Genomic DNA, 21,704 nt, shown 5'->3' with positions numbered 1-21,704 from the left:
CGTGACATCAGCGTGCAGGACAGGACAGGGCTGAGGGGTACTATATATACTACACACAGGTACCCGGGTACAGGCATCAGTAACGTGACATCAGCGTGCAGGACAGGGCTGAGGGGTACTATATATACTGCACACAGGTACCCGGGTACAGGCATCAGTAATGTGACATCAGCGTGCAGGACAGGGCTGAGGGGTACTATATATACTGCACACAGGTACCCGGGTACAGGCATCAGTAATGTGACATCAGCGTGCAGGACAGGACAGGGCTGAGGGGTACTATATATACTGCACACAGGTACCCGGGTACAGGCATCAGTAACGTGACATCAGCGTGCAGGACAGGACAGGGCTGAGGGGTACTATATATATACTGCACACAGGTACCCGGGTACAGGCATCAGTAACGTGACATCAGCGTGCAGGACAGGACAGGGCTGAGGGGTACTATATATACTGCACACAGGTACCCGGGTACAGGCATCAGTAACGTGACATCAGCGTGCAGGACAGGACAGGGCTGAGGGGTACTATATATACACTACACACAGGTACCCGGGTACAGGCATCAGCAACGTGACATCAGCGTGCAGGACAGGACAGGGCTGAGGGGTACTATATATACTGCACACAGGTACCCGGATACAGGCATCAGTAACGTGACATCAGCGTGCAGGACAGGACAGGGATGAGGGGTACTATATATACTGCACACAGGTACCCGGATACAGGCATCAGTAACGTGACATCAGCGTGCAGAACAGGACAGGGATGAGGGGTACTATATATACTGCACACAGGTACCCGGGTACAGGCATCAGTAACGTGACATCAGCGTGCAGGACAGGACAGGACAGAGGGGTACTACATATACTGCACACAGGTACCCGGGTACAGGCATCAGCAACGTGACATCAGCGTGCAGGACAGGACAGGGCTGAGGGGTACTATATATACTGCACACAGGTACCCGGGTACAGGCATCAGTAATGTGACATCAGCGTGCAGGACAGGACAGGACTGAGGGGTACTATATATACTGCACACAGGTACCCGGGTACAGGCATCAGCAACGTGACATCAGCGTGCAGGACAGGACAGGACTGAGGGGTACTATATATACTGCACACAGGTACCCGGGTACAGGCATCAGTAACGTGACATCAGCGTGCAGGACAGGACAGGACTGAGGGGTACTATATATACTGCACACAGGTACCCGGGTACAGGCATCAGTAACGTGATATCAGCGTGCAGGACAGGACTGAGGGGTACTATATATACTGCACACAGGCACCGGGTACAGGCATCAGTAACGTGACATCAGCATGTGAATAACGGACCTTAGTACATAGGTAAGAAAATCCTCAGCAGTATAGGGGTCAATAAGAAGGGTTCAAGCCAGGGATGGCCAACCAGTCAGTGACAAAGAGTCAAAAAACCTTGTTAGGTACGTCAAAGAGCCGACATCGAGCAGATGGTGCGCATGCAAAAATGGAATGTGGCCTTGTGCCTACTAGACCACACCCCATGTATAAAATATATTGAAAATGCCAGAACGACATAAAATACATTTTTAAAGCCAGAGCCATTGAAAAAGCCACTTTCACAAAAAATAATCGAAAAAGCCAGATTCACATAATAAACTTCAGCTCCCCCATGTGTCACTCCTGCTAACAACCTCCTATGTCACTTCAGCCAACTCCCCCGTGGCACTCCAGCCAGCTCTCCCATGTGTCACTACTGCCAAGACCCTGCTGTGTCACTACTGCCAAGACCCTGCTGTGTCACTACTGCCAAGACCCTGCTGTGTCACTACTGCCAAGACCCTGCTGTGTCACTCCAGCCAGCTCCCTCATGTGTCATTACTGCCAAGACCCTGCTGTGTCACTCCAGCCAGCTCCCCCATGTGTCATTACTGCCAAGACCCTGCTGTGTCACTCCAGCCAGCTCCCCCATGTGTCACTCCAGCCAACACCCTCCAGTCACTCCAGCCAGCTCTTCCATGTATTACTCCTGCTAGGACCCTCCTATGTCACTTCAGTCAGCTCCCCCGTGTCACTCCAGCCAGCTCCCCCATGTGTCACTCCAGCCAACACCCTCCAGTCACTCCAGCCAGCTCTTCCATGTATTACTCCTGCTAGGACCCTCCTATGTCACTTCAGTCAACTCCCCCGTGTCACTCCAGCCAGCTCCCCCATGTGTCACTCCAGCCAGCTCCCCCATGTGTCACTCCAGCCAACACCCTCCAGTCACTCCAGCCAGCACTTCCATGTATTACTCCTGCTAGGACCCTCCTATGTCACTTCAGTCAGCTCCCCCGTGTCACTCCAGCCAGCTCTCCCCCGTGTCACTACTGCCAAAACCCTGCTGTGTCACTCCAGCCAGCTCCCCCATATGTCACTCCAGCCAGCTCCCCTGTATCACTCCTGCTAGCTCTCCCACGTGTCACTCTAGCCAGCTCTTCCATGTGTCAATCCTACTTAGTGATGAGCGGGTTCGGTTCGTCTATGTCCAGGGGGCTGCAAATATCTGTGCTCAGTGTGCTGCAAATATCTGTGCTCAGTGTGCTGCAAATATCTACGTTCTCTACCTGAAAAATGCTCCATATCTGTGCTCAGTGTGCTGCAAATGTCTGTGCTCACACTGCTTTATTGTGGGGACTGGGGACCAGCAGTATTATATAGGAGGAGTACAGTGCAGAGTTTTGCTGACCAGTGACCACCAGTATTATACGTTCTCTGCCTTAAAAACGCTCCATATCTGTGCTGCATTGTTATATATATAGTAGGAGTACAGTGCATAATTTTGCTGACAACCAGTATATAATATATAGCAGTATGATACAGTAGGCCAATGCTCTACCTACCTCTGTGTCGTCAAGTATACTATCCATCCATACCTGTGGTGCATTTCAGTTTTGCACAGCTTGCTGACCACCAGTATATAAAATATTGCAGTATGGTACAGTAGGCCACTACTCTACCTACCTCTGTGTCGTCAAGTATTCTATCCATTCATACCTGTGATGCATTTCAGTTTTGCAGTTTGCCATCATGTGTAACACTGCAGTGCAACTTCTAGATGGGCCAGGTGTTTGTGTCGGCCACTTGTGTCGCTTAGCTTAGCCATCCAGCGACCTTGGTGCACCTCCTTTTTTCTTTGCATCGTGTGCTGTTTGGGGACTATTTTTTGGAAGTGCCATCCTGTCTGACACTGCAGTGCCACTCCTAGATGGGCCAGGTGTTTGTGTCGGCCACTTGGGTCGCTTAGCTTAGTCATCCAGCGCCCTCGGTGCAAATATTAGGACTAAAAACAATATTGTGAGGTGTTCAGAATAGACTGAAAATGAGTGGAAATTATGGTTATTGAGGTTAATAATACTATGGGATCAAAATGACCCCCAAATTCTATGATTTAAGCTGTTTTGGAGGGTTTTTTGTAAAAAATAAAATAAAAAATAAAAACAGAATCCGACCAAAAATGTAAAGGGAGGTTTTGCCAAAACGCGTCCGAATCCAAAATACGGCCGCGGAACCGAATCCAAAACCAAGACCCTCCTATGTCACTCCAGCCATATCTCCCATGTGTCACTCCTGCTACCACCCTCCTATGTCACTCCAGCCATATCTCCCATGTGTCACTCCTGCTACCACCCTCCTATGTCACTCCAGCCATATCTCCCATGTGTCACTCCTGCTACCACCCTCTTATGTCACTCCAGCCATAACTCCCATGTGTCACTCCTGCTACCACCCTCCTATGTCACTCCAGCTAGCTCTCCCATGTGTCACTCCTGCTACCACCCTCCTATGTCACTCCTGCTACCACCCTCCTATGTCACTCCAGCCAGCTCTCCCATGTGTCACTCCTGCTACCACCCTCCTATGTCACTCCAGCCATATCTCCCATGTGTCACTCCTGCTACCACCCTCCTATGTCACTCCAGCCATATCTCCCATGTGTCACTCCTGCTACCACCCTCCTATGTCACTCCAGCCAGGTCTCCCATGTGTCACTCCAGCCAGGACCCTCCTGTGTCTCTCCAGCCAGCTCTGCCATGTGTCACTCTAGCCCACCCTCATGTATCACTACAGCTCCCCCATCATCTCATGCCATTGCAGCAGTCCCTAATGTTTCCTCTGTTTGCTTGTGGGTGTCTCACCTCTAGTATCTGACTCCTTCAGTTTTCAGTCCCTGTAGTGCAGCTGCGTGTCTGGCTGGAGTGCAGCGGTTTCTGTATCTGTTGTGGTCACATGATTTAGAGTGTAGGGAGCCACATTTGAATAAAGAAAGATTCACATGCGGCTCATGAGCCACAGGTTGGCCACCATACAGACTTGTCCCCTAGCACATGTGATCTCAACATACAGACGTGTTCCCCCAGCACATGTGATCTCAACATACAGACTTGTCCCCCAGCACATGTGATCTCACCATAGACATGTCCCCCAGCACATGTGATCTCACCATAGACATGTCCCCCAGCACATGTGATCTCACCATAGACATGTCCCCCAGCACATGTGATCTCACCATACTGACGTGTTTCCCAGCACATGTGATCTCACCATACTGACGTGTTTCCCAGCACGTGATCTCACCATACAGACTTGTCCCCTAGCACATGTGATCTCACCATACAGACTTGTCCCCCAGCACATGTGATCTCACCATACTGACGTGTTCCCCAGCACGTGATCTCACCATACAGACTTGTCCCCAGCACATGTGATCTCACCATACTGACGTGTTCCCCAGCACATGTGATCTCACCATACAGACTTGTCCCCCAGCACATGTGATCTCACCATACAGACGTGTTCCCCCAGCACATGTGATCTCACCATACAGACTTGTCCCCCAGCACATGTGATCTCACCATAGACATGTCCCCCAGCACGTGATCTCACCATATACATGTCCCCCAGCACATGTGATCTCACCATACGAACGTTTCCCAGCACATGTGATCTCACCATACAGACTTGTCCCCCAGCACGTGATCTCACCATACAGACTTGTCCCCCAGCACATGTGATCTCACCATACAGACTTGTCCCCTAGCACATGTGATCTCACCATACAGACGTGTTCCCCCAGCACATGTGATCTCAACATACAGACTTGTCCCCCAGCACATGTGATCTCACCATACAGACTTGTCCCCCAGCACATGTGATCTCACCATAGACATGTCCCCCAGCACATGTGATCTCACCATAGACATGTCCCCCAGCACATGTGATCTCACCATACTGACGTGTTTCCCAGCACGTGATCTCACCATACAGACTTGTCCCCTAGCACATGTGATCTCACCATACAGACTTGTCCCCCAGCACATGTGATCTCACCATACAGACTTGTCCCCCAGCACATGTGATCTCACCATACAGACTTGTCCCCCAGCACATGTGATCTCACCATACAGACGTGTTCCCCCAGCACATGTGATCTCACCATAGACATGTCCCCCAGCACATGTGATCTCACCATAGACATGTCCCCCAGCACATGTGATCTCACCATAGACATGTCCCCCAGCACATGTGATCTCACCATACTGACGTGTTTCCCAGCACATGTGATCTCACCATACTGACGTGTTTCCCAGCACGTGATCTCACCATACAGACTTGTCCCCTAGCACATGTGATCTCACCATACAGACTTGTCCCCCAGCACGTGATCTCACCATACAGACTTGTCCCCCAGCACATGTGATCTCACCATACAGACGTGTTCCCCCAGCACATGTGATCTCACCATACAGACTTGTCCCCTAGCACATGTGATCTCACCATAGACATGTCCCCCAGCACATGTGATCTCACCATACAGACGTGTTCCCCCAGCACATGTGATCTCACCATACAGACGTGTTCCCCCAGCACATGTGATCTCACCATACAGACGTGTTCCCCCAGCACATGTGATCTCACCATAGACATGTCCCCCAGCACATGTGATCTCACCATACTGACGTGTTTCCCAGCACGTGATCTCACCATACAGACTTGTCCCCCAGCACATGTGATCTCACCATACTGACGTGTTTCCCAGCACGTGATCTCACCATACAGACTTGTCCCCTAGCACATGTGATCTCACCATACTGACGTGTTCCCCAGCACATGTGATCTCACTATACAGACTTGTCCCCCAGCACATGTGATCTCACCATACAGACTTGTCCCCCAGCACATGTGATCTCAACATACAGACTTGTCCCCTAGCACATGTGATCTCACCATACAGACGTGTTCCCCCAGCACGTGATCTCACCATACTGACGTGTTCCCCAGCACGTGATCTCACCATACAGACTTGTCCCCAGCACATGTGATCTCACCATACTGACGTGTTCCCCAGCACATGTGATCTCACCATACAGACTTGTCCCCCAGCACATGTGATCTCACCATAGACATGTCCCCCAGCACATGTGATCTCACCATAGACATGTCCCCCAGCACATGTGATCTCACCATAGACATGTCCCCCAGCACATGTGATCTCACCATAGACATGTCCCCCAGCACATGTGATCTCACCATACTGACGTGTTTCCCAGCACGTGATCTCACCATACAGACTTGTCCCCTAGCACATGTGATCTCACCATACTGACGTGTTCCCCAGCACATGTGATCTCCCCATACAGACTTGTCCCCTAGCACATGTGATCTCACCATACAGACGTGTTCCCCCAGCACATGTGATCTCACCATACAGACTTGTCCCCCAGCACATGTGATCTCACCATACAGACTTGTCCTCTAGCACATGTGATCTCACCATACAGACGTGTTCCCCCAGCACATGTGATCTCACCATAGACATGTCCCCCAGCACATGTGATTTCACCATAGACTTTTCCCCCAGCACATGTGATCTCACCATACTGACGTGTTCCCCAGCACATGTGATCTCACCATACAGACGTGTTTCCCAGCACATGTGATCTCACCATACTGACGTGTTCCCCAGCACATGTGATCTCACCATACAGACTTGTCCCCTAGCACATGTGATCTCACCATACAGACGTGTTCCCCCAGCACATGTGATCTCACCATAGACATGTCCCCCAGCACATGTGATTTCACCATAGACTTTTCCCCCAGCACATGTGATCTCACCATACTGACGTGTTCCCCAGCACATGTGATCTCACCATACAGACGTGTTTCCCAGCACATGTGATCTCACCATACTGACGTGTTCCCCAGCACATGTGATCTCACCATACAGACGTGTTTCCCAGCACATGTGATCTCACCATACAGACTTGTCCCCTAGCACATGTGATCTCACCATACTGACGTGTTCCCCAGCACATGTGATCTCACCATACTGACGTGTTCCCCAGCACGTGATCTCACCATACAGACGTGTTCCCCAGCACATGTGATCTCACCATACTGACGTGTTCCCCAGCACATGTGATCTCACCATACTGACGTGTTCCCCAGCACGTGATCTCACCATACTGACGTGTCCCCCAGCACGTGATCTCACCATACTGACGTGTTCCCCAGCACATGTGATCTCACCATACTGCAGAAATGTCTCATGTGCTCATTATTTAAGGCACAAAGGAAGCAACTATGTAAGCCAGGCAGTATCCGCACTCACCTGTGTCACTATCTATATTCTGTACAGTGGGGGTGATTCGGGTCCCGAGGAACCTGAGGCGCACAGGGCAGAGTACCGAACATCGATGTTTGGTCATTTACACATGCGCCGGGACATACTGTACATGTGCAGTACAGGTCTGCGTATCACCAACACTGCGGGGGAGGGAAGAGGTCAGGATCCTACAGGGGACAGAGCTTTCTTTTCCTCTTGGTAGGACTTGCGGAGGCTGGCTTGTACAATCACATGGGTCATGCAGCCGGCCGATGGTGCCAGGGAAGATCCGATACTGTGTCCTAGGATGCAGCTGGGACCAGTAAAGCAGCAGGAGCATTACATTCTATGTAGGTGATAGCAACTCCAACCACACCTGACTCACCCCCAGTCTCTGCTGTTTAGCTTCATGGGTGCAGACATTTTGAATTACATTGTATGATCCAGGCTCCAGCAAATCCAGTGACGCGATTCAGTCAGCTGGTCGCATATTGCTAGAAACCTCTTTGTACTGGGAATGGTCTCCTAGCTCAGCTCCTGGCTGCAGTATGTCTAGACTGCATTGCAGAGTGCCTCAGTTCCCACTTCCCTATACTCCCAGAAGAGTAGGCTGCTCTACCACATCCTACCAGCTTCCTATGTGATGCAGGTAGGACTAGAGGACCACGGGAATCACAGTGATGTATATAGGGTTCGGGGCTTAAGATACACCAAAGAGAGAGTGGGGAGGAGACTGGTCAGATCTCTGGGCTGGTAACACACGGTGACATGATGTGAGGGGTAGAGAAGGAGTATAATAGGGGCTGATGGCTCCTGATGTATGAGATACACCAGAGAGTGTGGGGAGGAGACTGGTCAGATCTCTGGGCTGGTAACACACAGTGACATGATGTTAGGGGAGAGCAGGAGTATAATAGGGGCTGATGGTGCCTGATGTATGAGATACACCAGAGAGTGTGGGGAGGAGACTGGTCAGATCTCTGGGCTGGTAACACACAGTGACATGATGTTAGGGGAGAGCAGGAGTATAATAGGGGCTGATGGCTCCTGATGTATGAGATACACCAGAGAGTGTGGGGAGGAGACTGGTCAGATCTCTGGGCTGGTAACACACAGTGACATGATGTGAGGGGGAGAGCAGGAGTATAATAGGGGCTGATGGCTCCTGATGTATGAGATACACCAGAGAGTGTGGGGAGGAGACTGGTCAGATCTCTGGGCTGGTAACACACAGTGACATGATGTGAGTGGGAGAGCAGGTGTATAATAGGGGCTGATGGCTGCTGATATATGAGATACACCAGAGAGTGTGGGCAAGAGATTGGTCAGATCTCTGGGCTGGTAACACACAGTGACATGATGTGAGGGGGAGAGCAGGAGTATAACAGGGGCTGATGGCTCCTGATGTATGAGATACACCAGAGAGTTTGGGGAGGAGACTGGTCAGATCTCTGGGCTGGTAACACACAGTGACATGATGTGAGGGGTAGAGAAGGAGTATAATAGGGGCTGATGGCTCATGATGTATGAGATACACCAGAGAGTGTGGGGAGGAGACTGGTCAGATCTCTGGGCTGGAAACACACAGTGACATGATGTGAGGGGGAGAGCAGGAGTATAATAGGGGCTGATGGCTCCTGATGTATGAGATACACCAGAGTGTGAGGAGGAGACTGGTCAGATCTCTGGGCTGGTAACACACAGTGACATGATGTGAGTGGGAGAGCAGGTGTATAATAGGGGCTGATGGCTCCTGATGTATGAGATACACCAGAGAGTGTGGACAAGACATTGGTCAGATCTCTGGGCTGGTAACACACAGTGACATGATGTGAGGGGGAGAGCAGGAGTATAACAGGGGCTGATGGCTCCTGATGTATGAGATACACCAGAGAGTGTGGGGAGGAGACTGGTCAGATCTCTGGGCTGGTAACACACAGTGATATGATGTGAGGGGTAGAGCAGGAGTATAATAGGGGCTGATGGCTCCTGATGTATGAGATACACCAGAGAGTGTGAGGAGGAGACTGGTCAGATCTCTGGGCTGGTAACACACAGTGACATGATGTGAGGGGTAGAGCAGGAGTATAATAGGAGCTGATGGCTCCTGATGTATGAGATACACCAAGAGAGTGTGGGGAGGAGACTGGTCAGATCTCTGGGCTGGTAACACACAGTGACATGATGTGAGGGGGAGAGCAGGAGTATAATATTGGCTGATGGCTTCTGACTCCTCCGCTAGGTAGATACGTTTCCCTCATTAGTTTGTACTGACAGAGAAGGGTGAAGGATAAGAGACTGCTGTAGTTTCTGAGCAAGAAGAATATACGACGCCCAAATTCTGTAACAAGTGCTTATTACTCACCTGTGCTGATATCTGTAGGGATTTCCTCCTCCTTACACTGCTGATCACTGTACAATGTGCCATTCCCTCCAGTCCCCTCTCCAGTCAGCAGCTGAATGATCTTGTTGGTGAGATCCAGGATCTTCAGGTCATTGTGTCTCTCATGTATCAGTGAGTGAGGTGGAGGCACCGTGACGAGGCTTTGGGTCCTGCTAAGTCCTCCTGACACACAGAGATGGCTGATGGGTGTTTCACACTCAATGGATGTCTTCTTCACTACTGTGTAACCCTGTGGATTGTAAAGTACACTATCATTGTATACATTTCACAATCCCCTCACCTCCCCAGTCATGTCCCTGCATTATTACTATAGATCTGTGATGTCACTGTGACATTGCCAGATCCCCTCACCTACCCAGTCATGTCCCTATATTATTACTATAGTTATAAGTGATGTCACTGTGACACTCCCAGATCCCCTCACCTCTCCAGTCATGTCCCTGTATTATTACTACAGATATAAGTGATGCCACTGTGGTGCGCCCAGACCTCCTCACCTCCCCAGTCATATATCTTTGTTATTATAGTTATAAGTGATGTCACTGTGACGCTCCCAGACCCTCTCACCTCCCCAGTCATGTCCCTGTATTATTACTATAGATATAAGTGATGATAATGTGACACTCCCAGATCTCCTCACCTCCCCAGTCAGCAGGTAGATGATTTCCAGTGTGAGATTTATTATCCTATCAGTCTGGTCATTCTTGTCATTTTCCATTCTGAGTGTTCCTTGTAATAACACCTCTCACTCCTCACAGCTGGATTGTCTAGGAATAAATATAATACACATCACATAGAACTCATGTAACAGTCATATATGTAACATTGAGTGACCATTAAGTCTTCCATCCCCCCTAAGCCGTAGAGCCCTGGTAAGTGTCTATTACAGGTTCCTATTGTCACAAAGCGAGTACCTAAACCGTCTCACCCCACCCAGCGTTGCTGATTCACTGGCTTGCACATAGCTGACCAATCACGTCAGGATTTTCCTGTAGCTGCAATCCAGAACAGCAAGGGTGTCCCCATCTTGCCTAAGGTCAGCTGAGCACTCCCAGCCATCCACAGCATCCCTATGCTGCACATGACTCACACATCCAATCCAATGCTAGAGCTCCCAACCTAAACTGCTCATTGTCACCTGTACGTTGCCAGTAGAATAAGTCTCCTAGGACTCCTGGTCCCCTGTGGCAGAAGCAGATCCCGGCTAATGAGCTCCGACCTCTCCATTCATTTACCTGAGTGCTCTCATTCCTGTGGGCTCAGCCTGCATCAGTACTCATCATTCTGCTTCTAGAGTTACCACCTGCTCCTGCTGTAATCAGTGCTTCCATCAACACCAGTGTGCTGTCTGCCTCCTCCAGCACGCAGCCTCCTAACCCTGCACCATCTGAGTACTGAGCCGCTACTGACCATCCTCGTTATTCAGCTGCTACCCAGATACACATGTAATAGCGTGATCACAGGCTGATCCATCCAGTACTCATCATTCTGCTGCTAGAGTTACCACCTGTTCCTGCTGTAATCAGCGCTTCTATCCGCACCAGTGTGCTGTCTGCCTCCTCCAGCACGCTGCCTCCTAACCATGTACCATCTGAGTACTGAGCAGCTACTGACCATCCTCGTTATTCTGCTGCTACCCAGATACACATGTAATAGTGTGATCACAGACTGATCCATCCAGTACTCATCATTCTGCTGCTAGAGTTACCACCTGCTCCTGCTGTAATCAGCGCTTCTATCCGCACCAGTGTGCTGTCTGCCTCCTCCAGCACGCTGCCTCCTAACCATGTACCATCTGAGTACTGAGCAGCTACTGACCATCCTCGTTATTCTGCTGCTACCCAGATACACATGTAATAGTGTGATCACAGGCTGATCCATCCAGTACACACTGTAGCACTCATTGTACTAGGTTTACTCTCTCTCCTACTGTACATTCCAAAATGGCCTAACTTAATGAGGAGAAGGACCATTCATCCTCCTTGTTGTGTTTCTAGTAATAGCCAGTCCTGCCCTGCGGCCCCAGCTCGGGGTAAATGACAAACTTAGACCCAGCCTCATTAGAATGCTCAGCATCATACATAGCGGCACTGTATAATGTTACACCAATGCTCCTGTCCCGTCCTCACAACTTGAGATAGATAGATAGATATATATATCTCTATCATCTCTGTATTATTCTAATTATTATTAAAGTCATAACTCCCCACCAAATCATATATGCAGTTCGGTTTTCTAGAAAAAGGAGGTGTGGCCTCACTGCAAGGGGCGAGGTCTTGCAGGAAAATACTATCCTATACCCCCCTGCCTCCATCATCTCTCCCCTCCATCTATCCCACCCTGTCCTCCTTCCGTCCCACTTCAGACAAGGAAGTCTACTCCCTCATCTTATCTTCATCCCCCTCAACCCCCTCTCCTCTTGTCTTCTCCGCTCCCTCTCCCCCACTGCCTGCTCCCACCTTACTCACCTCTTTAACCTATAGCTCTGTACTGGCATCTCTCCCTCGCCATTCAAACATGCTCTGGTCTCACCTATTCTAAAAAAACTAACCTCGACCCTTCATCACTCACTAGCTACAGCCCCATCTCTCCTCTCATTTATCTCCAAACTACTTGAACAGAACAGCTGGTCTACAGCCATCTCACAAGCTAACTCTGTGACAACTCCATCCTTGATCCACTACAATCTGGCTTCGCCCACTCCACTCCACTGAGACTGCCCTGGTGAAAGTCACCAATGACCTGCTTTTGGCCAAATCCAGGGGACACTTCTCTGCTCATCCTTCTGGACCTCTCTGTTGCCTTTGACACCGTGGATCATACTCTCCTCCTCTGCACACTCCAAAACGTTGGCCTCTCTAGCACTATCCTTGACTGGTTTACCCCTTACCTGACTAACTGCTCCTTCTCTGTGTCTGCCTCCATCACCACCTCTCACCCTTGCATCTTTCGTGTTGGTGTCCCTCAGGGTTCTGTCCTAGGCCCCGTCTGTTCTCCCTGTAAACCTCTTCCCTGGGTGCGCTCATTAACTCCTTTGGATTTTAATACCACCTCTATGCTGATGACACACAACTCTACCTCTTCACTCCTGATCTGTCCCCCTCTGTCCTTTCTCAGGTGTCCAACTGCCTCTCCGCCATCTCCTCCTGGATGTCTGAGCGCTCTCTGAAGCTCAACATGGACAAAACTGAACTCATTATCTTTCCCCCCAGCCAGAGGCACACCCCCTACCAATATCTCTATCACTGTTGACAACACCATCATCTTTCCCGTTCCCCAACTCCGTTGCTTGGACATCACTCTTGATTCTTCCCTCTCATTTGCACCCCACATCCAAGCTCTGGCACAATCCTGTCGGTTCCAGCTATGCAACATTTCTCGTATCAGGCCATTACTCTCCCAGAATGCAACTGAACTTATCATCCACTCACTGGTCATCTCACGACTCGACTACTGCAATGTTTTCACTCGCCTCACTTGCTCACCTCCAATCTGTCCTCAACTCCGCAGCTAGGCTTATCTTCCTCTCCCGCCGCTCCACATCTGCCACTCCCTTTTGACAAAATCTACACCGGCTCCCATTCCCCTACAGAATCCCCTTCAAACTCCTCACCCTCACATACAAGGCCTTCTCTAATTCCACTGCCTCCTACATCTCCAACCTCATCTCCCTTCATACTCCCTCCCGCCCTATGGTAGGCCAATGACTGTCGCCTCTCCTCTGCCCTGGTCACTGCTTTCCATGCTCGAGTTCACGACTGCCTGTGCTGCACCCCTTCAGAGGAACGCACTCCCCCGCTCCATTTGACTCTCCCCGACCTTGCAAAGCTTCAAACGAGCACTGAAAACCCACCTAATCATCAAAGCGTACCCCTCCAAAGCATAACCTAGTCCTTACAAGACAAAAAAAGAAGATACTGGCGCCGGCTGAATCTCAAAATAAAGAACGGATACAGATTTATCAAATAAAAAATTATCATACATTTATTAAAATTATTCTAAAAATATGGCATGTGTGTTGTCAGGAGGGTAATCAATAATAAAAATTGAGAGTCTCTCAAATTATCCTAGGACCACTTATGTTTCCAATGAGGCAATATGCACTGGTATTCTGGCTAGGACTCAGTCCTCCAAGGTATCCTCATATTATTTCAGATATAGATATTACCATGGTCTCAGAAAGTCCCTGACAACCCATGATATACAGCGGCACTGCTTGTGAAATGCAACGTCCCGACTATGACCCACACGCTATTCACGCTATGTGAACCGCTGCTCCTGTCCGGTCACGTGGCTAAATAACGTCACATGACCGGAACATTTCCTTATATGTGAACCGCTGCTCTTGCCCGGTCACGTGGCTAAACAATGTCACGTGACCGGAACATTTCCTAATATGGACACCTTCCGGCCCATACTTTGCGCTGGAGATACACTACTACTATATTGATTGGACACCGTCTACTCACGTGATCGGGATGGATCACGTGATTAGGAAGTAACCTAGATCACTTCTTTAATATTATAAAGTTTCGACTTTATCCCATGCTCGTTTTCTAATGCCACTATTCTAGTAAGTTTTAATCTTCAGTATGATTGCCTTCTATACTAAGTTTTATTTTGATTTTTTTCTTCCTGTGTGTTCATTCTCCTGGCAATTACTGCAGCCAGGTGTTTTAGCTTAACCATAATTATGAGGGTATATAAACCTGCCTTAGTATATCCAAGACACATGCTCCTGAGGAAGCTGGTGGTCACCAAGACCAGCGAAACGTGTTGAGCCTTCTTTCTTCTTGACCACGGGCACTGCAACTGTTATCCTGAATCATCTGGCAGTTGTTGGCCTTTAAATCCCCCAGGATCCCTATCAGAATTATCCATCTGGAGTCTCTGCACATTCCCCTGCTGCTATTGGACCTCGATCTGCAATTGAGAACCAAGGGGACTTCTTTCTGAGACCATGGTAATATCTATATCTGAAATTATATGAGGATACCTTGGAGGACTGAGTCCTAGCCAGAATACCAGTGCATATTGCCTCAATGGAAACATAAGTGGTCCTAGGATAATTTGAGAGACTCTCAATTTTTATTACTGATTACCCTCCTGACAACACACATGCCATATTTTTAGAATCATTTAATAAATGTATGATAATTTTTTATTTGATAAATCTGTATCAGTTTTTTATTTTGAGATTCAGCCGGCGCCAGTATCTTCTTTTTTTGTCTTGTATTCACCCTTTAGGGACTAACCATCCCTATACAGGCTGCCGTTGACAGCGCACTCACTAATTACTTTCTCGAATAACCTAGTCCTTAGGCCGCTCCTCCCTCCCCCTGCCTCATGCCTTGAACATCTCTGCTTTGCTTACATACTGCCATCAGGCTTCCTCCCACTTGCTTGCACCTCATGTCATCTGTCTGTCGCCCCTCCCCACTAGATTGTTAGCTCTTCAGAGCAGGGCCCTCTTTCCTCTTCTTGTCAAAGCCCTCTTCTCGACACATTTCACTCGCAGCTCTCTCCTAACTCAGCGACCATCTTTACCCGCTTTTTCTCCTGCTGGTAAAGACTCATCTCTATCTATGGTCGCCAGCCCCAAGTAGTACGGTGATTACTCCCTCGCTACTTACATCTAAGCTGTATTAGGTTTTGAGAATTGTGGTTCTTTGCTACCCGTACTCTATTTTTGTTATTTATTTACTATAATGCTAAGTTTTGTCTCCCTGTACTATCCTTTGTACAGCGCTGCAAAACACTTGTGGCGCTTTAATAATAATAATAATAATAATACCACAGTTTTGCAACCTGCACACCTAGACATTGGCTACCACAGGAAAAAAAAAATCCTGATTCATATCCCTTACATTATGTCATTTTTCCTCCTTATAGTAATGCCCCGTACACATTATGCCACACACCGTAATGCCCCTTACATTATACCACTCACCATAATGCCCATTACACAATATGTCACACATTGTAATGCCCCTTAAACAAAATGACCCCAGTATAATGCCAGATACACATAATGCCTCCAGTATAATACCATATACACATAATGTTCCCCAGTATAATGCCATATACACATAATGTTCCCCAGTATAATGCCATATACACATAATTCCCATAGTAGTGCCAGGTACACATAATGCCCCTAGTAGAGCAAGATACACATAATAAGTGACAGAGGACAGAGCGCAGTGTTTCCGGATAAGTGACTTTCTGTGTATAATACACACTAGATACTGAGATGGTCATTCCCCATTATTACACAGAGTATAAATGTCACCATCACTCTCCTCCCTATACACATACATATTACACACATAGCTCCCATTCATACATACATATATATACTCACAGAGGGGTGTGCTGCCCTATCCTCACCCCTGCTACACAGCCCATAATGCTGCACCACAAGCTGCTCCAGCTGCACTATAACAAGGCACCACAGGCTGCTCCCCCTGTAGTACAGAACCTGACACAGAGCTGCTCAGCCTATAGAATAATAATAAAAATAATAATAATAATAATAATATCATTACCTGCTGCCAGACACAGCAATGGCTGCTCTCTGCTCCTGCTGCCTCGTGGGAATGATAGAAGGAAGGCGGAGCTCAGACCAGGGGACAATGGCCGCCGCTCCTGACGTCACCACACGGCCAGGGAACTTATTGATGATGCCAGACTGGTCTACAAGAAAATGGCCGCCGGCCTCCTGCAATGAGGACATGTATGGTATAAGTGAATACAGAGGGCGGTGCTGTGGGAGGGGTGTAGGAGGGGAGGGGCCAGTCACCAGAAAGCAGCCTGTGCCAATCATACACTACTTCCGTCCTGTGCGTTTTACCGCAGTTCCGGCCTGTGTGTTTCACCTTACTTCCGGTAACTGCGTTCCACACACAGGAAGTGAGTCTCCATCGACTGCTGCAGCCTCCTTGTGTTCGTCGTGATCAGGTAATATTGCCGTCTTACTATACAGGGAGAGCAGCCTGTGGTGTCCTGTTAATATTATTCAGGGGGATCAGCATGTTATGTCCTGTTATTGTTGTTATACAGGGGGAGCAGCCTGTAGTATACTATTTTTTATTATACAGGAGGAGCAGCCTGTGGTGTCCTGTTGTTAGTATTATTATGATGCATGTGGAGTGGCCTGTGGTGTCCTGTTACTATAGCAGCAGAGTAATAATAACAGTAATGAGTGGTCACCCTCCGCTGTACACCCAGATTTCCTACTTTACTTCCCCTGTCCCCACATCTACACCCCATCTGCTCTCCTGTGTAATTACCCCTGGTTATGAATCAAAGGGTCGCCCTGGATAAGGTCAATAGGTTGACCGCTATTGGTCAACATGTGGAAAAGGCAGACACGGGACAGGTCAACACGTGAAAAGGTCGTCATTAATTTTTAAAATGTGTTTGGTGTCATTTTCTCCGTAACATCACCAGGACCCCAATTATTGCACCGCGTCCCCTTGCATGACTCGCTGCACTCCCCAGGTTACTATTCCCAATCATAGTCCCTGTGGATGGTAAAGTATGAAAAAGATAAAAATAAACTATAAAAATGTGAAGTCACCTTTCCTTTGTCAACCTTTTTTCCCATTTCCCAATAGTGGTGGACTAATTGGCTGTCGCGTTACCATCCGGATCCCCTCTCCCCTCACCTCCCCCCTATCTGTGTGGCCTGGGTACAGTCCCAAATCCTGTCTGTAACTGATTCCTGTGCAGCAACTGGCACCAAGTACGTGTCTGGGAGGAATAAGACCCCGGCCATGGGAGGAGCATTGGGGTAACATTATACAGTACAGCGCTGTGTGAGTCTGAGGAGCCTTATGGGGAACAGGAACCTCTGACAGACGCTGACCAGGGATCTCTGGCTGTGGCGGCGTGGCAGAGGGGGTGTCTTTGTGGTCACGGAGTGTCATGTATCTGTGTTACATGTTTTCTCTGTCATGTGTGTTATATCTATTACATTTATTTCCAGACTCTCCAGCTGTGAGGAACCAGAGTCTTTATTACACGTCACACATTCTGTATTCTCATCTATCACAAAGCATGGACACAGATGGGAATCACAGGACTGAGAGGATAATAAATATCACCCTGGAGATCATCTACCTGCTGACTGGAGAGGTGATGGTATCTGGGAGCCTCACAGTGACATCATTTATACCTATAGTAATAATACAGGGACATGACTGGGGAGGTGAGGGGATCTGGGAGTGTCACAGTGACGTCACTTATATCTATTATAATAATACAGGGACATGACTGGGAAGGTAAGGGGATCTGGGAGGGTCACAGTGACGTTACTTATATCTATAGTAATAATACAGGGACATGACTGGAGAGGTGAGGGGATCTGGGAGCGTCACAGTGACATAACTTATATGTATAGCACAGGTTCTCAAACTCGGTCCTCAGGACCCCACACAGTGCATGTTTTGTAGGTAACCCAGCAGGTGCACAGGTGTATTAATTACTCACTGACACATTTTAAAAGGTCCACAGGAGGAGCTAATTATTTAACTTGTGATTCTGTGAGGAGACCAACAAAACATGCACTGTGTGGGGTCCTGAGGACCGAGTTTGAGAACCTGTGATGTATAGTAATAATACAGGGACATGACTAGGGAGGTGAGGGGATCTGGGAGTGTCACAGTGACGTCACTTATATCTATTATAATAAAACAGGGACATGACTGGGACAGTGAGGAGATCTTGGATATGTATTCATAGTTGGTGTCTTCCCCAATACACAGGATTACACAGTAGTGAGGAAGACATCTGGTGAGTATGAGACACCCAGCAGCCGACTCCGCATGTCAGGAGGTCTGAGCAGGACCCAGAGCCCCATCATGGTGCCTCAACCTCACTCACTGATACATGAGAGACACAATGACCAGAAAATCCTGGAACTCACCAACAAGATCATTCAGCTGCTGACTGGAGAGGTGACTGCTGGGAATGGGGCATTATACAGTAACACCAGGGGATGTGTCTGGGTGATGACTGGAGAGGTGACTGCTGGGAATGGGACATTATACAGTAACACCAGGGGATGTGTCTGGGTGATGACTGGAGAGGTGACTGCTGGGAATGGTGCATTATACAGTAACACCAGGAGATGTGTCTGGGTGATGACTGGAGAGGTGACTGCTGGTAATGGGACATTATACAGTAACACCCGGGGATGTGTCCGGGTGATGACTGGAGAGGTGACTGCTGGGAATGGGACATTATACAGTAACACAGGGGATGTGTCTGGGTGATGACTGGAGAGGTGACTGCTGGGAATGGGGCATTATACAGTAACACCAGGGGATGTGTCTGGGTGATGACTGGAGAGGTGACTGCTGGGAATGGGACATTATACAGTAACACCAGGGGATGTGTCTGGGTGATGACTGGAGAGGTGACTGCTGGGAATGGGGCATTATACAGTAACACCAGGGGATGTGTCTGGGTGATGACTGGAGAGGTGACTGCTGGGAATGGGGCATTATACAGTAACACCAGGGGACGTGTCTGGGTGATGACTGGAGAGGTGACTGCTGAGAATGGGGCATTATACAGTAACACCAGGGGATGTGTCTGGGTGATGACTGGAGAGGTGACTGCTGGGAATGGGACATTATACAGTAACAACAGGGGATGTGTCTGGGTGATGACTGGAGAGGTGACTGCTGGGAATGGGGCGTTATACAGTAACACCAGGGGATGTGTCTGGGTGATGACTGGAGATGTGACTGCTGGGAATGGGACATTATACAGTAACACCAGGGGACGTGTCTGGGTGATGACTGGAGAGGTGACTGCTGGGAATGGGACATTATACAGTAACACCAGGGGACGTGCCTGGGTGATAACTGTATTACTGTGTGTCAGGTTTATGTAAGGTGTCAGGATGTAACTGTCTATGTCTCCATGCAGGAGGGGGAGTATATAGAGGAACACAGGGGTGTGTACAAGGACGTGATGATGGAGAATCATCGGACCCTCACATCACTGGGTAAGAGGAGACTGTCATGTATTGTACAGGGGAGAGCAGGTATGGGGGCCCCCTATATACACACATCACCACCTGATAATCACATATATACACTGTACTCAGTCACTGTGTGTCTCCTACAGATGGACCCAGTAACAGAGATACCCCAGAGAGATGTCCCCGTCCTCTATATTCCCAGGATTGTACAGAGGAGAATCACAGGATCCCACAGGAGGATCAGGTAGGTGGAAGGAATACATACGATTTACATGCACCCTCTATAAGGTGTTGTGGTATTATACTGTTTCACCTAACTTTAATCTGACTGTATGCAAATGTCATTATAGTGTGGGTTTCTTTTTAGTTAGAACACCTGTCTGATATTAAAACAGAAGATATAGAGGGAGAAGAAGAGACGTATGTGACTGATATTAATACAGAAGATATAGAGGGAGAAGAAGAGACGTATGTGACTGATATTAATACAGAAGATATAGAGGGAGAAGAAGAGACATATGTGACTGATATGAAGGCAGAAGATATAGAGGGAGAAGAAGAGACGTATGTGACTGATATGAAGGTAGAAGAAACAGAGGGAGAAGAAGAGACGTATGTGACTGATATGAAGGCAGAAGCTATAGAGGGAGAAGAAGAGACGTATGTGACTGATATGAAGGCAGAAGATATAGAGGGAGAAGAAGAGACGTATGTGAGGGGTGATCAGCAGTGTAAGGAGGAGGAAATCCCTACAGACATCAGGACAGGTGAGTAATAAACACTTACTACAGATAAGAGTCACATATTCTCCTTCCTCAGTCACTACAGCAATCTCTTATCCTACACCCTCCTCTGTCCGTACAAACTAATGAGGGAAGTATATTTCTGCTGCGGGGTACACTGGGCTCCACAAGGAATGGACAATGGGGTGTAGAGAAGGATCTTGATCCGAGGCACCAACAGGCTTAAATCTCTGACTGTTCCCAGAATGCATAGCGCCGCCTCCTGTCTCACCCCGCCTCCCTGCAGAGGATCTCAGTTTTGTAGTTGGTGCTGCAGTAGCAGGCACTTAACAGAGGGGCTGCTCCAGGCAGCCCTAAGAAGAGCTTTTTTTCTGAGGAAAAAAGTGAAGACTTCAAGGGCAGCAGCAGTGTTACATGTCAGTGGACATTCACGGCTGCAGCTCCGGCTTTCTCCAGCGGCGCTGTACACTCCCGAGCCCTGGTTGTCGGGTAACTACAGCAAGAGGCTCCGGTTTTCTTCTTGTCAGGCACACACGACGAGGGCTCTCTGGGATTGCGTGGCCGCGCTACAGGAGGTGGTAAGTGGGACCCGGACTTTATCGCGATCCGGCGCGGTCAGTGGGAGGCGGGCCACGCGCGCTGGCGTTGGACACTGTGACAGTACAGGCGATCCCACTAGATCACCAGGGCATGGGACAGGTCAGGGGCTTGGTGCATCAGGTGTTATCTAATATAGGATTTTCACAAAAATATATTGTATTACGTATTTCTCTAACGTCCTAGAGGAAGCTGGGGACTCCGTAAGGACCATGGGGGAATAGACGGGCTCCGCAGGAGATAGGGCACTTTAAGAAAGCTTTGGATTCTGGGTGTGCACTGGCTCCTCCCTCTATGCCCCTCCTCCAGACCTCAGTTTTACACTGTGCCC

At 48.8% G+C, this 21,704-nt stretch overlaps 2 protein-coding genes across 6 annotated transcripts in view; one reads left to right on the top strand and one right to left on the bottom strand.

Moving 5' to 3' along the window:
• LOC135057012 (oocyte zinc finger protein XlCOF6.1-like) overlaps positions 1-16,718 on the bottom strand; it is a 109,145-nt gene extending 92,427 nt beyond the window's left edge. The window contains exons 1-3 of one of the 3 annotated variants that reach the window (XM_063962872.1): positions 16,588-16,718; positions 10,680-10,806; positions 10,001-10,268 (exon numbers count right to left, since the gene is read on the bottom strand). In XM_063962872.1, the coding sequence (XP_063818942.1) occupies positions 10,001-10,268; positions 10,680-10,757 (346 nt within the window). In that variant the 5' untranslated portion in view covers positions 10,758-10,806; positions 16,588-16,718. Of the gene's footprint in view, positions 1-10,000; positions 10,269-10,679; positions 10,807-16,389; positions 16,532-16,587 lie in introns of those variants that run through there. The other 2 variants (XM_063962874.1, XM_063962873.1) reach the window with 2 other exon arrangements.
• The window catches only part of LOC135056999 (oocyte zinc finger protein XlCOF7.1-like), a 50,634-nt gene continuing 43,715 nt past the window's right edge, over positions 14,786-21,704 (top strand). For 2 of the 3 annotated variants that reach the window (XM_063962852.1, XM_063962850.1), the window contains exons 1-6: positions 16,891-16,999; positions 18,030-18,178; positions 18,808-18,999; positions 19,979-20,057; positions 20,180-20,277; positions 20,401-20,800. In XM_063962852.1, coding sequence (XP_063818922.1) covers positions 18,101-18,178; positions 18,808-18,999; positions 19,979-20,057; positions 20,180-20,277; positions 20,401-20,800 — 847 coding nt within the window. In that variant the 5' untranslated portion in view covers positions 16,891-16,999; positions 18,030-18,100. Of the gene's footprint in view, positions 15,003-16,890; positions 17,000-18,029; positions 18,179-18,807; positions 19,000-19,978; positions 20,058-20,179; positions 20,278-20,400; positions 20,801-21,704 lie in introns of those variants that run through there. The other variant, XM_063962851.1, reaches the window with a different exon arrangement.

The sequence above is a fragment of the Pseudophryne corroboree genome, chromosome 3, assembly GCF_028390025.1.
Source record: "Pseudophryne corroboree isolate aPseCor3 chromosome 3, aPseCor3.hap2, whole genome shotgun sequence".
Classification (NCBI taxonomy): domain Eukaryota; kingdom Metazoa; phylum Chordata; class Amphibia; order Anura; family Myobatrachidae; genus Pseudophryne; species Pseudophryne corroboree.
This window is presented reverse-complemented; position numbering and strand designations above follow the sequence as displayed.